The sequence below is a fragment of the Coffea arabica genome, chromosome 8e (assembly GCF_036785885.1).
Source record: "Coffea arabica cultivar ET-39 chromosome 8e, Coffea Arabica ET-39 HiFi, whole genome shotgun sequence".
In the NCBI taxonomy this organism is placed as follows: domain Eukaryota; kingdom Viridiplantae; phylum Streptophyta; class Magnoliopsida; order Gentianales; family Rubiaceae; genus Coffea; species Coffea arabica.
In genome coordinates this window covers 6743217-6760148 of record NC_092324.1, presented here as the reverse complement: position 1 = coordinate 6760148, position 16932 = coordinate 6743217, and the positions used below count along the sequence as shown (strand labels likewise).

Below are 16932 nucleotides of genomic sequence, written 5' to 3'. Positions count from 1 at the left end.
TCAAATATACAAAATGTAGGCATAATTTTCTCCACTTTACTAGATATACTTTCCTATAGATGTAAAAATTATAATCACATAAAAATCATTTCCAAATTTTATGAGAAAAGAAGTATCAAAACCGCATATATTTATTTCAAAAGGATAAGTGACAAAATTTTATTTATTTATTATAGTTAATAACATATATATGTATAAGGTTTTGGAAAAATTTTGACAGAGTCTCCCCTTAAAAGTGGACTAAATCTCCCTGCCAGCAACCACAAGAAACACCATTTAAGCACAAGAATTATATCAAACACAACTAAAATCACAAGTACCACACATTTCTTCCCCCACACTTAGAATACACATTGTCCTCAATGTGTAGGGAAAGAAAAGAAAAGAAACAAAAGAAAGGAACAAGTGACTCCCCAAGTGAGATGACTGCAGTCCAGTGAAGCCTTGAATCATGAGTCATCGACCGCTCAACCATCCACAGTCAACGATCTACTAGTTACTGCCACAAGTTCCAATATTCAAAATAAGGAATGTAAGTTAACATTTTTCAAACAAAAGATAAAAATAACAAGCAAACAAAAGAAAAGCCAGCCAAAGGGCAGCCTCAATCATCCTCTTCATCGTCATCTTCATCATCATCGATGGGAGGTGGGCGTGTGCCTAAATGATCTTCAATTCGGTCCAGGCGAGTATCCATTCTGGCTAAATGATGGTCGATGTCGTCCAAGCGACCGAAAAGCCGCTGCCAGTTGGTCTGTGGCGGAGGAGGAGGTGGTGCTGCAGTAGATGGTCCAGCTCCATCGCGACCATGTCTAGCCTTTTGTCTCCGCTCCTGAACAGGGCGTGGAATGTCTCCCGTGCCAATACCAAGGCGGCGAAGAGTAGTGATAGTCATCTCAGCACGTGGTGGAACATACTCCCGCCGCATGCCTTCCAAGGGAACTTCAAAACGGGGGAAGATTAAAGTCAGTAGACGAGGAAATGAAAGTTTGAAAGAAGTTGTCTTACGCCTCGCCGTAGACCTAATGTGGCTGATGATGATGTTCGGCAATGAAATTCGAGCATACGGGGAAGTTCGGTTGTGGAACATGTAATCAAGGAAGTAAATATCGCTCTTGCGAACCTCCGTGTGCCCCGTCTTCTTTGGGATGACATTGTGAGCCATCATGTAAATGATAAGCCGATGACGAGGTTCGAATACATTTGCCAATATAGTCTCCTTTCTGGTAGAGCGAAAAGGTTGGTACTCGAGACCAAACCTAGCCATGGCCAATGATGGATCCCACCTCCTATTCGGGGGAACAAACTCCTTCTTCAAGTCTACTGGACGTCCGTCATCCATACACCCCAAAATAGCAGCCAAATCTTGCCGTGACAAGGTGATTCGTCTTCCGCGCACCCAGGACTCAATTATTTCTCCACTATGGCGCGCCTTACTTTCAATGTTGGCGTAAAACTCGCGCACCAGGTCTGGGTAGAAATGGTTTGGAAGGGTGAGAATCGGAGCCCATCCTAGCTGAGCAAAAGCTTCTGAGATGTTGTACATCATCTCAACTGGTGGACTGACGTGCATCTCAAATAAAAACTCCAAATTAGCACGCGCCTCATGCCACTCCTGATTCCTGCGAGTGTTGAACCTAGCACTGTCAAATACCGATCTTCCCGCTCCACGGGAGGTGCCCTCACCAGGTCGACGGTTAATTGGTGGAGGAGAAGGTGAATTCTCCTCTTCAGTCACCTCCATCTCTTCATTAACCTCCCTCTCCTCACTACTAGAGGATGAAAGTACCGCTCTTCTTCCTCTTGGCATAGTACCTAAAAAATATTTCAATTATTCACATGTACTACAACTCATTTTTTTGGCAACAAAAGTTCAGCATTAATCCAAATAACCTCAAATACAATTGCTTAAGTTCTAATCATTCAATGATCGTACAAGACATATTTTCTGCCTAAAGTTGCCCAAAATCACCAAATTACACAAGATATGTATCAATTATAATTCAATTAGTGAAAATAGGAGCAATTATGATTATAACTATTTAGAATTAACAATAATAATATGCTTTTAGCTATAATCATGTTTAGGCAAAAATTAAACTAACTAACTCACCAAATCAACCAAATTACTCACTATACACAATGCACATGCTTAAACATCATCAACTAACCCTTTTTAACCATAATTTAACATCACCAATGGCTCAAAAACATCCTAGTTCCTTTTTCCAATTTTATCTAAATATAGCAATTGTGAATTTTAAAGTACTTGAAAACCAATAAATTGCTACATTTAAACATTTAAACATGCTTAAGCAATCATAATAATCATGAATAAAATAAAAAATAGCCATGAACCTCATCAAATTTTCGAAATTAAAAGATGTCAGATAGCTCAGGATAAAAAATATGAACTTCTAAAATCAAAAGATTTGATGAAGAAACTTACCTCAATCACGTAGAAGGATGTTTGGTGATGCTAAAAATGCAAAAAGCCCTATGAAACAACCTCCAATTGACCTCCAATTGAAGAAATTAGAGTTTAAGAACCCTAACCTTCAATCCCTCAAAAACCTGATTTTAGGTGTTTTTCTTGGATTTTAATCGGTTAAAAAGGTTGTATGAAGCTCAAAAGGTGTTGGGGTGATGATTTCTAGCAAGATTATGGAGTATAAATGAAAATTTGTGAGTTGGGTAGAAGGAAGAGGGAAAAACGCGGCTGGAAAAATTGGAGAAGTGAAGAAGAAAGGCTGAAATCGCGTTTCTGAAGGCTATATTCAGATACGGAAAACGCGAATAAAAACGCGCCTTCAACTCGCGTTTTTGAAGTCGCGTTTCCTGCACAAATCTTGCAGGAATGAAAACGCGACTGTGATGGAAAACGCGACTTTGAGTCGCGTTTCTGAAGTCGCGCTTTTGAGTCTTGATCCAGGCTTGAAAACGCGACTTCCATTAAAACGCGACTTTAGGTCGCGTTTTGAAGGCGCGTTTTCTTTTCTGCAGGCGCAGAATTGAAAACGCGATTCTGAGAAACGCGACTTGGAGTCGCGTTTTCTTGGAAAACGCGTTTTCTGCTTCGATTTTTAGCAGAATTTCAACTTTTAAAAAATTACAAAAGGTACCCCAATGACTCAAAATGCATCATAGATCATTTGTTTGCCAATTTTAATGGCTGGAACAAATGTAAAACATTAAAAACATGCATTTTACCCCTTTATAATGAATCAAAAACACCTTTAACGTAAATCGAGGGGTTGAGTTGCTTGATCAAAGTTTGCCCTTTTCACCTCAAATGGTCATTCTTGCTTCCATTTGCCAACCCTATAACACAAAAACAACAAATTAACTAAAACACTTATTTAAGTCTAAAAATCACAAAAAATTAACACAAATAACATAAACATTGGGTTGCCTCCCAATTAGCGCTTTTGTTTATAGTCGTTGGCTCGACTGAAAGAGTTGAATCACTTTAGAGCATTAGGGAGCGATTTTCTCCCCATGGGTCGAAACTCCCGAGCCAATCCACCATGTGGTGAACCATGCTTTGATCTTCATAGTCCAATTTCCTCAAATGCCAAGGAGGAATATTAGACTTGTCATAGAGAGGCTCAACTTCACCTTGGAGTGGATTTTGCTTGTCTTTTCTGAATTGGCTCAACTTTTCACCATTTTCTTCATGGAATGGCGAATTTATTAAGCCAACTTCCATCCTTATCTTCTCCTCCTTTGTTCCTACACCATGAAAGTTAGTACCAAGGGCATTTATAAATTTAACTTCTTCGGTCCTTTCTTGGTTAACCTTTTCATCATATGGCATATTAGAAACAAGAGCAGTAGGCTCTATACTCCCTTCTTTATTATCCAAATTGAATTCCAATTCCTCACCATTAACCCGTAATATAAGCTTACCTTTTTCTACATCAATTATAGTTCGTGCAGTGGCTAAAAACGGTCGTCCTAGAATAATTGGCATTCTCACATCTTCTTCAATATCTAAGACAACAAAATCCACAGGTATTATAGATTGTCTTACCTTTATGAGCACATTTTCCAAAATACCCGTGGGACGTGTGATTGACCGATCCGCCAATTGCAATGTAATATTGGTAGCTTTTAGCTCTTGAAGTCCCAATCTCCGGGCAACCGATAACGGCATAAGTGACACACTTGCACCTAAATCACATAAAGCATTAGAAAAATGCAATTGACCAATAGTGCAAGGAATAGAAAAGCTTCCCGGATCTTTCAATTTAGGAGGGAGTTTATTCTTAATCAATGCACTACACTCTTCCGTTAATGCTATCATCTCATTATCTACAATTTTCCTCTTCTTTGACATGATGTCTTTCAAGAAACGTGCATAAGAGGGAATCTGTGTTATAGCATCAATGAAAGGAATGTTAATGTGCAATTGTTTAAACATTTTGAAGAACTTTTCAAACTCCCGATCCTGTCCATCTTTCTTCAACCTGTGAGGAAAAGGTATCACATTAGAATTTAATTTGGGATGAAGTGCATCAATATCAATGATAACATGATCATTTTGACTTTCTTGCTCCCCTTCAATTGCTTGCTTCTTGTCTTTTTCACCACCTGAATTTTCAAAATCGAATCACTCAACCGTTTTACCGCTTCTAAGAATGATTGCATTGACATGCTCTCTCGGATTCACTTCGGTTTTACTTGGTAATTCACCAGGGTTTCTATTGTTGATCACATTGGCAATTTGACCAATTTGAACCTCCAAGTTTCTGTACATCCCAGCTAATTGGTCCAACCGCCCCTCAACTCGCTCGAATCTATCCGAAGTCACCTTAGCAAGTTTTTCCACCGCGATCTCCCAACTTGGTTTAGTTTCAGCCTGTGGTTGCCTTGGTTGAAATCCCGGCGGATTGGTTGGCCTTTGTTGATTGCCTTGATCTTTCCATCCAAAGTTTGGATGATTTCTCCACCCCGGATTGTAAGTATTCGAGTAGGGATTATTTGGGGCATTTCGGTTGTAATTATTGACAAATTGTACCTGCTCAGAATCAACACACTCATTAATATCATGTTCACCTCCACAGAAAGAGCAACAAGCTACGTGTGCATTAGATGAACTTGGACCATCTCCACCTTGTCTACTTAGCAATTTCATCACATTATTCATTTGAGCACTCAGCATATTGAGAGTGTCCATTTCTATCATACCTGCGTGACGTCTCGTATTACCTCTTTCATTGGCCCATTGGTAGTTATTTGCTGCCATTTCTTCTATCAAATTATGAGCCTCTTGGGGTGATTTACCCATTAAAGCTCCACCTGCAGCTGCATCAATCATAGTTTTAGTAGAAAAAACTAAACCATTATAGAAGGTTTGTATGATTAACCATTCCGGCAGTCCATGATGTGGACATTTCCGAAGCAAATCTCTAAATCTTTCCCATGCCTCATATAATGATTCACCTTCCAATTGGCTAAAACTAGTGATATCCATTCTAAACTTAGCAGTCTTACCTGGTGGAAAATACTTATTTAAGAATGCTCTTGATAGTTCATCCCATCCAGTGAAAGTATTAGGAGCATGAGAGTGTAGCCAAAGTTTGGCCTTATCTCTCAATGAAAATGGGAATAATCTTAGCCTTATAGCATCATCACTAACTCCATTCATTTTAATTGTATCACAAATTTCCAAGAATGTAGCTAAGTGTGTATTAGGATCTTCTACTGCATTACCTCCAAATTGAGATTGTTGAACCATTTGGATAAGTGATGGTTTAATCTCAAAATTGTTAGCATTTACCGTAGGCCTTACTATGCTTGTTTGAGATCCTTGTGTTCCCGGTAGAGTATAATCTCGTAGAACTCGCCTATTTTGGTCATTTTCCGCCATTTCTTCTTCAAATGGTAGTTCTATCAAAATGTCCTCTATCGGTTGCCAAATCTCTTGTTCCTCTTGCTGTTGTGTGTGCCTCCTTTGTCTACGTAGTGTCCTCTCAATTTCTGGATCGAAAGGTGTAACTTCCCGAGACGCCCGGTGCATACACTACAAACAGAAATAAGAGATATTATGCAATTTCAATTGTCAAAAACTGATTACAATATAAGATTAAATATAATCAGCTCAACTAATAAAAATAAATCTGTCTAAATTAATAGAGTTGATTAGGCTCTAATATTGCCGCTCCCCGGCAACGGCGCCAAAAACTTGACGGGTTTTTACTTTAAGTGCAAGTTTAATTCCGATTTTACACCCGTTGGACTGCAAGTATACAGGTCGCAATTGTAGTACAAGATGTGTATCGGGTCGATCCCACGAGGAGCAATTAAAACAATTATTAGATACTAATTTACTCTATTATTTAGACTCACAATTAATTTGAGCAGAAACTTCAGATTTTAATTCAACTACAAAAATTCTTAAATAGATAAATGCAATATCTCAAGGGGAGTAGAATTCACTAAATATTAAGATCTAAGGATGTAGATTCCACTTATGACACAAAAGATCTAAAATGAATTAATTCAACACTTGTTACTGCTCTTGTTTAACCAAGGATTCATTTCCAGAAATACCAAAATCACATTCTCATGATAATAATGGGTTAAAACAGATTAGTTTGTCCTAATCTCTTGGTAAATACTAAATCTGTTCTTATTCACACATGAAATGCAGATTTCATCCACTTGAACGTATTTCTATTCTCATGAATATACAACTCAAGTTCTACTTGTGTCATTCCATTATTTTTACCATTTCTCAATGAATAAAAATAACTATAAACCTGCTATTGGTGATCAAGCAACAACAAGTAATCCAACATACACAAGTAGATAAGTTAATACAAGACATAACAAGAATGAATAACAATCACTTCATATCATTTGGCCATAAGTTTCATCTACTCCCTAGATAAAGAAAATTAGCTACTCATGAATGATAAAACACTCATAACTTCATTAATGTAAATCATCATGAATTACAAATACAAACAGAGTAAAGAAAGTCTTAGCCAAGATATGGTGAAGCCTTCCAAAAATCTCCTTTGTCTTGAACTTAGATGATTACAAGATGAAATCTCAATTGCCCCTTGCAAGTACCTAGCTAGAGAGAATATGTTTTTCTGTAAGAAGCTAAGCTACGAATGGTTCGCCAGACCTCCCTCAATGTCTCTGCATAAAAACTACTCAAAGGCTTATTTTTCCAAGTCAAATTCCAACTTTTGATTCCCCAAATCTAACTTTGTTATAATTGTCAATAACCAATATTTTTGACTTGAAAATAAGCCACTTTTCTTGCCCTTTTGTCTTCTGAAGCATGTGCACCGAATTCCCTTGCATCTTATAGCTGGAAAGTGGTGTGAACACAAGAGAATTGGCTGAGTCAAATTGCAGAATTTCGGCTATAAAACGCGCCTACACAAAACGCGGCATAACTCGCGTTTTGTATACTCGCGTTTTCACTCTGGCCTTATTTCAACTGCGATTTTCTCATTGATAAAGGCCAAACTAGCTTTTGTGCAAAACACAAAAGTTGTAGCCATTTGTGTTAGCTTTCCAATGCTTCAAGAATCATCCAAATCGGAGCTTTGTAGCCTGAGATATGATCGAAATACTGTCACCTGTTCAAACCTCTGTTTTAACTTCCGACCACAGGGTGCAGCTTCTGTATTCCAACGTTTTGCCCATGAAGATGGCAGAAATGGATTTCGATATCTTCATAAGAATTGTAGGTCTCTTTCTTAGCTTTAAAATGGTATAAAAATCACCTCAATCCGATAAGTGTAGCTCCAGATATGGTCAAAATACTGAAAAGTGTCAAAACTGACTTGTATTGCATTTCCTCACTTGAACGTTTTTCACTTCATTCTTCTTGTTGCCACTTAAATTCATCACCAAATCTCTATTTTTCACCTCAATTGACCTCCTTTGGTGATTGATTCATTATTCCTGCATAAAAATGAAGTTTTTACTATTAAAATCAATAGAAATGCAATATTATCCACTTTTACCAAAAATATATAATTTTACCAAAAACCTCTTTATTTTAATTATAAAACTAAATAATCAACTCAAAATTAACTAATAAAATGCACTTAAAAATACGTAAAATAAACTCTTATCAAATACCCCCACACTTGAATCATTGCTTGTCCTCAAGCAATATAAAATTCTAACCATCAATGATCCAAAAATTGAAAATAAACATATGTAGTATTTCAACTCCATTTCCTTGAATCAAGGTAAATAACCCTTATGTGATCTTTCCATTAAGTTCAAGTACTCATAATATCAAGCAAAGAAGAGCCAAGTATACCATAATTTTACCAATTCAACTCAACTTCTTATTTTTATCCAATTTCGCAAGCAAGCAACTCCTATAGTCAATAAAGATGCTAACTAATCTCATGATCAACTTCTTATTTTTCTTAAAGAGGGATTTAATTTACTTTTTTATATATATATATATATATATATATATATATATATATATATATATTTTAAGGATTAAATATTACTTAAGTTGTGAAAAATGCCTTTTGACGCGAAGATCAACATTTTTAGATGCAGATCCCCGGTTACTCAACATTTCACATACTCAAGTTGCTTTGCATACTCTTAATTCAAGTACCTTTTTACGCGAATGTCGACATTTGTAGATGCCAACCCCCGGTTACTCGGTACGAGAATCATTGGAGTAGAATAACCATTTTTTTTTTTTTTTTAACAATATATAATAAAATTCCCTCTAAGAGTAATCATGAGAAGAGTATGACACTTATTAACCATATTAATTTCTTATCTTATAAAATTAGATAAAAAGAAGAATTTTCATCAAATATACAAAATGTAGGCATAATTTTCTCCACTTTACTAGATATACTTTCCTATAGATGTAAAAATTATAATCACATAAAAATCATTTCCAAATTTTATGAGAAAAGAAGTATCAAAACCGCATATATTTATTTCAAAAGGATAAGTGACAAAATTTTATTTATTTATTATAGTTAATAACATATATATGTATAAGGTTTTGGAAAAATTTTGACAGAGTCTCCCCTTAAAAGTGGACTAAATCTCCCTGCCAGCAACCACAAGAAACACCATTTAAGCACAAGAATTATATCAAACACAACTAAAATCACAAGTACCACACATTTCTTCCCCCACACTTAGAATACACATTGTCCTCAATGTGTAGGGAAAGAAAAGAAAAGAAACAAAAGAAAGGAACAAGTGACTCCCCAAGTGAGATGACTGCAGTCCAGTGAAGCCTTGAATCATGAGTCATCGACCGCTCAACCATCCACAGTCAACGATCTACTAGTTACTGCCACAAGTTCCAATATTCAAAATAAGGAATGTAAGTTAACATTTTTCAAACAAAAGATAAAAATAACAAGCAAACAAAAGAAAAGCCAGCCAAAGGGCAGCCTCAATCATCCTCTTCATCGTCATCTTCATCATCATCGATGGGAGGTGGGCGTGTGCCTAAATGATCTTCAATTCGGTCCAGGCGAGTATCCATTCTGGCTAAATGATGGTCGATGTCGTCCAAGCGACCGAAAAGCCGCTGCCAGTTGGTCTGTGGCGGAGGAGGAGGTGGTGCTGCAGTAGATGGTCCAGCTCCATCGCGACCATGTCTAGCCTTTTGTCTCCGCTCCTGAACAGGGCGTGGAATGTCTCCCGTGCCAATACCAAGGCGGCGAAGAGTAGTGATAGTCATCTCAGCACGTGGTGGAACATACTCCCGCCGCATGCCTTCCAAGGGAACTTCAAAACGGGGGAAGATTAAAGTCAGTAGACGAGGAAATGAAAGTTTGAAAGAAGTTGTCTTACGCCTCGCCGTAGACCTAATGTGGCTGATGATGATGTTCGGCAATGAAATTCGAGCATACGGGGAAGTTCGGTTGTGGAACATGTAATCAAGGAAGTAAATATCGCTCTTGCGAACCTCCGTGTGCCCCGTCTTCTTTGGGATGACATTGTGAGCCATCATGTAAATGATAAGCCGATGACGAGGTTCGAATACATTTGCCAATATAGTCTCCTTTCTGGTAGAGCGAAAAGGTTGGTACTCGAGACCAAACCTAGCCATGGCCAATGATGGATCCCACCTCCTATTCGGGGGAACAAACTCCTTCTTCAAGTCTACTGGACGTCCGTCATCCATACACCCCAAAATAGCAGCCAAATCTTGCCGTGACAAGGTGATTCGTCTTCCGCGCACCCAGGACTCAATTATTTCTCCACTATGGCGCGCCTTACTTTCAATGTTGGCGTAAAACTCGCGCACCAGGTCTGGGTAGAAATGGTTTGGAAGGGTGAGAATCGGAGCCCATCCTAGCTGAGCAAAAGCTTCTGAGATGTTGTACATCATCTCAACTGGTGGACTGACGTGCATCTCAAATAAAAACTCCAAATTAGCACGCGCCTCATGCCACTCCTGATTCCTGCGAGTGTTGAACCTAGCACTGTCAAATACCGATCTTCCCGCTCCACGGGAGGTGCCCTCACCAGGTCGACGGTTAATTGGTGGAGGAGAAGGTGAATTCTCCTCTTCAGTCACCTCCATCTCTTCATTAACCTCCCTCTCCTCACTACTAGAGGATGAAAGTACCGCTCTTCTTCCTCTTGGCATAGTACCTAAAAAATATTTCAATTATTCACATGTACTACAACTCATTTTTTTGGCAACAAAAGTTCAGCATTAATCCAAATAACCTCAAATACAATTGCTTAAGTTCTAATCATTCAATGATCGTACAAGACATATTTTCTGCCTAAAGTTGCCCAAAATCACCAAATTACACAAGATATGTATCAATTATAATTCAATTAGTGAAAATAGGAGCAATTATGATTATAACTATTTAGAATTAACAATAATAATATGCTTTTAGCTATAATCATGTTTAGGCAAAAATTAAACTAACTAACTCACCAAATCAACCAAATTACTCACTATACACAATGCACATGCTTAAACATCATCAACTAACCCTTTTTAACCATAATTTAACATCACCAATGGCTCAAAAACATCCTAGTTCCTTTTTCCAATTTTATCTAAATATAGCAATTGTGAATTTTAAAGTACTTGAAAACCAATAAATTGCTACATTTAAACATTTAAACATGCTTAAGCAATCATAATAATCATGAATAAAATAAAAAATAGCCATGAACCTCATCAAATTTTCGAAATTAAAAGATGTCAGATAGCTCAGGATAAAAAATATGAACTTCTAAAATCAAAAGATTTGATGAAGAAACTTACCTCAATCACGTAGAAGGATGTTTGGTGATGCTAAAAATGCAAAAAGCCCTATGAAACAACCTCCAATTGACCTCCAATTGAAGAAATTAGAGTTTAAGAACCCTAACCTTCAATCCCTCAAAAACCTGATTTTAGGTGTTTTTCTTGGATTTTAATCGGTTAAAAAGGTTGTATGAAGCTCAAAAGGTGTTGGGGTGATGATTTCTAGCAAGATTATGGAGTATAAATGAAAATTTGTGAGTTGGGTAGAAGGAAGAGGGAAAAACGCGGCTGGAAAAATTGGAGAAGTGAAGAAGAAAGGCTGAAATCGCGTTTCTGAAGGCTATATTCAGATACGGAAAACGCGAATAAAAACGCGCCTTCAACTCGCGTTTTTGAAGTCGCGTTTCCTGCACAAATCTTGCAGGAATGAAAACGCGACTGTGATGGAAAACGCGACTTTGAGTCGCGTTTCTGAAGTCGCGCTTTTGAGTCTTGATCCAGGCTTGAAAACGCGACTTCCATTAAAACGCGACTTTAGGTCGCGTTTTGAAGGCGCGTTTTCTTTTCTGCAGGCGCAGAATTGAAAACGCGATTCTGAGAAACGCGACTTGGAGTCGCGTTTTCTTGGAAAACGCGTTTTCTGCTTCGATTTTTAGCAGAATTTCAACTTTTAAAAAATTACAAAAGGTACCCCAATGACTCAAAATGCATCATAGATCATTTGTTTGCCAATTTTAATGGCTGGAACAAATGTAAAACATTAAAAACATGCATTTTACCCCTTTATAATGAATCAAAAACACCTTTAACGTAAATCGAGGGGTTGAGTTGCTTGATCAAAGTTTGCCCTTTTCACCTCAAATGGTCATTCTTGCTTCCATTTGCCAACCCTATAACACAAAAACAACAAATTAACTAAAACACTTATTTAAGTCTAAAAATCACAAAAAATTAACACAAATAACATAAACATTGGGTTGCCTCCCAATTAGCGCTTTTGTTTATAGTCGTTGGCTCGACTGAAAGAGTTGAATCACTTTAGAGCATTAGGGAGCGATTTTCTCCCCATGGGTCGAAACTCCCGAGCCAATCCACCATGTGGTGAACCATGCTTTGATCTTCATAGTCCAATTTCCTCAAATGCCAAGGAGGAATATTAGACTTGTCATAGAGAGGCTCAACTTCACCTTGGAGTGGATTTTGCTTGTCTTTTCTGAATTGGCTCAACTTTTCACCATTTTCTTCATGGAATGGCGAATTTATTAAGCCAACTTCCATCCTTATCTTCTCCTCCTTTGTTCCTACACCATGAAAGTTAGTACCAAGGGCATTTATAAATTTAACTTCTTCGGTCCTTTCTTGGTTAACCTTTTCATCATATGGCATATTAGAAACAAGAGCAGTAGGCTCTATACTCCCTTCTTTATTATCCAAATTGAATTCCAATTCCTCACCATTAACCCGTAATATAAGCTTACCTTTTTCTACATCAATTATAGTTCGTGCAGTGGCTAAAAACGGTCGTCCTAGAATAATTGGCATTCTCACATCTTCTTCAATATCTAAGACAACAAAATCCACAGGTATTATAGATTGTCTTACCTTTATGAGCACATTTTCCAAAATACCCGTGGGACGTGTGATTGACCGATCCGCCAATTGCAATGTAATATTGGTAGCTTTTAGCTCTTGAAGTCCCAATCTCCGGGCAACCGATAACGGCATAAGTGACACACTTGCACCTAAATCACATAAAGCATTAGAAAAATGCAATTGACCAATAGTGCAAGGAATAGAAAAGCTTCCCGGATCTTTCAATTTAGGAGGGAGTTTATTCTTAATCAATGCACTACACTCTTCCGTTAATGCTATCATCTCATTATCTACAATTTTCCTCTTCTTTGACATGATGTCTTTCAAGAAACGTGCATAAGAGGGAATCTGTGTTATAGCATCAATGAAAGGAATGTTAATGTGCAATTGTTTAAACATTTTGAAGAACTTTTCAAACTCCCGATCCTGTCCATCTTTCTTCAACCTGTGAGGAAAAGGTATCACATTAGAATTTAATTTGGGATGAAGTGCATCAATATCAATGATAACATGATCATTTTGACTTTCTTGCTCCCCTTCAATTGCTTGCTTCTTGTCTTTTTCACCACCTGAATTTTCAAAATCGAATCACTCAACCGTTTTACCGCTTCTAAGAATGATTGCATTGACATGCTCTCTCGGATTCACTTCGGTTTTACTTGGTAATTCACCAGGGTTTCTATTGTTGATCACATTGGCAATTTGACCAATTTGAACCTCCAAGTTTCTGTACATCCCAGCTAATTGGTCCAACCGCCCCTCAACTCGCTCGAATCTATCCGAAGTCACCTTAGCAAGTTTTTCCACCGCGATCTCCCAACTTGGTTTAGTTTCAGCCTGTGGTTGCCTTGGTTGAAATCCCGGCGGATTGGTTGGCCTTTGTTGATTGCCTTGATCTTTCCATCCAAAGTTTGGATGATTTCTCCACCCCGGATTGTAAGTATTCGAGTAGGGATTATTTGGGGCATTTCGGTTGTAATTATTGACAAATTGTACCTGCTCAGAATCAACACACTCATTAATATCATGTTCACCTCCACAGAAAGAGCAACAAGCTACGTGTGCATTAGATGAACTTGGACCATCTCCACCTTGTCTACTTAGCAATTTCATCACATTATTCATTTGAGCACTCAGCATATTGAGAGTGTCCATTTCTATCATACCTGCGTGACGTCTCGTATTACCTCTTTCATTGGCCCATTGGTAGTTATTTGCTGCCATTTCTTCTATCAAATTATGAGCCTCTTGGGGTGATTTACCCATTAAAGCTCCACCTGCAGCTGCATCAATCATAGTTTTAGTAGAAAAAACTAAACCATTATAGAAGGTTTGTATGATTAACCATTCCGGCAGTCCATGATGTGGACATTTCCGAAGCAAATCTCTAAATCTTTCCCATGCCTCATATAATGATTCACCTTCCAATTGGCTAAAACTAGTGATATCCATTCTAAACTTAGCAGTCTTACCTGGTGGAAAATACTTATTTAAGAATGCTCTTGATAGTTCATCCCATCCAGTGAAAGTATTAGGAGCATGAGAGTGTAGCCAAAGTTTGGCCTTATCTCTCAATGAAAATGGGAATAATCTTAGCCTTATAGCATCATCACTAACTCCATTCATTTTAATTGTATCACAAATTTCCAAGAATGTAGCTAAGTGTGTATTAGGATCTTCTACTGCATTACCTCCAAATTGAGATTGTTGAACCATTTGGATAAGTGATGGTTTAATCTCAAAATTGTTAGCATTTACCGTAGGCCTTACTATGCTTGTTTGAGATCCTTGTGTTCCCGGTAGAGTATAATCTCGTAGAACTCGCCTATTTTGGTCATTTTCCGCCATTTCTTCTTCAAATGGTAGTTCTATCAAAATGTCCTCTATCGGTTGCCAAATCTCTTGTTCCTCTTGCTGTTGTGTGTGCCTCCTTTGTCTACGTAGTGTCCTCTCAATTTCTGGATCGAAAGGTGTAACTTCCCGAGACGCCCGGTGCATACACTACAAACAGAAATAAGAGATATTATGCAATTTCAATTGTCAAAAACTGATTACAATATAAGATTAAATATAATCAGCTCAACTAATAAAAATAAATCTGTCTAAATTAATAGAGTTGATTAGGCTCTAATATTGCCGCTCCCCGGCAACGGCGCCAAAAACTTGACGGGTTTTTACTTTAAGTGCAAGTTTAATTCCGATTTTACACCCGTTGGACTGCAAGTATACAGGTCGCAATTGTAGTACAAGATGTGTATCGGGTCGATCCCACGAGGAGCAATTAAAACAATTATTAGATACTAATTTACTCTATTATTTAGACTCACAATTAATTTGAGCAGAAACTTCAGATTTTAATTCAACTACAAAAATTCTTAAATAGATAAATGCAATATCTCAAGGGGAGTAGAATTCACTAAATATTAAGATCTAAGGATGTAGATTCCACTTATGACACAAAAGATCTAAAATGAATTAATTCAACACTTGTTACTGCTCTTGTTTAACCAAGGATTCATTTCCAGAAATACCAAAATCACATTCTCATGATAATAATGGGTTAAAACAGATTAGTTTGTCCTAATCTCTTGGTAAATACTAAATCTGTTCTTATTCACACATGAAATGCAGATTTCATCCACTTGAACGTATTTCTATTCTCATGAATATACAACTCAAGTTCTACTTGTGTCATTCCATTATTTTTACCATTTCTCAATGAATAAAAATAACTATAAACCTGCTATTGGTGATCAAGCAACAACAAGTAATCCAACATACACAAGTAGATAAGTTAATACAAGACATAACAAGAATGAATAACAATCACTTCATATCATTTGGCCATAAGTTTCATCTACTCCCTAGATAAAGAAAATTAGCTACTCATGAATGATAAAACACTCATAACTTCATTAATGTAAATCATCATGAATTACAAATACAAACAGAGTAAAGAAAGTCTTAGCCAAGATATGGTGAAGCCTTCCAAAAATCTCCTTTGTCTTGAACTTAGATGATTACAAGATGAAATCTCAATTGCCCCTTGCAAGTACCTAGCTAGAGAGAATATGTTTTTCTGTAAGAAGCTAAGCTACGAATGGTTCGCCAGACCTCCCTCAATGTCTCTGCATAAAAACTACTCAAAGGCTTATTTTTCCAAGTCAAATTCCAACTTTTGATTCCCCAAATCTAACTTTGTTATAATTGTCAATAACCAATATTTTTGACTTGAAAATAAGCCACTTTTCTTGCCCTTTTGTCTTCTGAAGCATGTGCACCGAATTCCCTTGCATCTTATAGCTGGAAAGTGGTGTGAACACAAGAGAATTGGCTGAGTCAAATTGCAGAATTTCGGCTATAAAACGCGCCTACACAAAACGCGGCATAACTCGCGTTTTGTATACTCGCGTTTTCACTCTGGCCTTATTTCAACTGCGATTTTCTCATTGATAAAGGCCAAACTAGCTTTTGTGCAAAACACAAAAGTTGTAGCCATTTGTGTTAGCTTTCCAATGCTTCAAGAATCATCCAAATCGGAGCTTTGTAGCCTGAGATATGATCGAAATACTGTCACCTGTTCAAACCTCTGTTTTAACTTCCGACCACAGGGTGCAGCTTCTGTATTCCAACGTTTTGCCCATGAAGATGGCAGAAATGGATTTCGATATCTTCATAAGAATTGTAGGTCTCTTTCTTAGCTTTAAAATGGTATAAAAATCACCTCAATCCGATAAGTGTAGCTCCAGATATGGTCAAAATACTGAAAAGTGTCAAAACTGACTTGTATTGCATTTCCTCACTTGAACGTTTTTCACTTCATTCTTCTTGTTGCCACTTAAATTCATCACCAAATCTCTATTTTTCACCTCAATTGACCTCCTTTGGTGATTGATTCATTATTCCTGCATAAAAATGAAGTTTTTACTATTAAAATCAATAGAAATGCAATATTATCCACTTTTACCAAAAATATATAATTTTACCAAAAACCTCTTTATTTTAATTATAAAACTAAATAATCAACTCAAAATTAACTAATAAAATGCACTTAAAAATACGTAAAATAAACTCTTATCAAATACCCCCACACT

The 16932-nt window shown here is 37.2% G+C and overlaps 2 protein-coding genes and 2 non-coding genes across 4 annotated transcripts; 2 read left to right on the top strand and 2 right to left on the bottom strand.

The window, feature by feature from the left end:
* Positions 1–3469: 3469 nt before the first annotated feature.
* LOC140012632 (uncharacterized) lies at positions 3470–5220 on the bottom strand. Its single transcript, XM_072060906.1, has 4 exons — positions 5191–5220; positions 4684–5020; positions 3754–4593; positions 3470–3672 (listed from the first exon to the last, which is right to left on the bottom strand). Exons 1-4 carry the CDS (start codon positions 5218–5220, stop codon positions 3470–3472), a joined length of 1410 nt encoding a protein of 469 aa, XP_071917007.1.
* Positions 5221–5378: 158 nt separating this feature from the next.
* Positions 5379–5485, top strand: LOC113719799 (small nucleolar RNA R71). The gene has a single exon (XR_003455042.2). It is a non-coding gene; the product is annotated as a small nucleolar RNA R71 (small nucleolar RNA).
* A 6798-nt stretch (positions 5486–12283) lies between these two features.
* On the bottom strand, positions 12284–14034 carry LOC140012631 (uncharacterized). Its single transcript, XM_072060905.1, has 4 exons — positions 14005–14034; positions 13498–13834; positions 12568–13407; positions 12284–12486 (listed from the first exon to the last, which is right to left on the bottom strand). The coding sequence occupies exons 1-4, from the start codon at positions 14032–14034 to the stop codon at positions 12284–12286; spliced, it is 1410 nt and encodes a 469-aa protein (XP_071917006.1).
* Positions 14035–14192: 158 nt separating this feature from the next.
* LOC113720295 (small nucleolar RNA R71) lies at positions 14193–14299 on the top strand. The gene has a single exon (XR_003455263.2). It is a non-coding gene; the product is annotated as a small nucleolar RNA R71 (small nucleolar RNA).
* The last annotated feature ends 2633 nt before the right edge of the window (positions 14300–16932 follow it).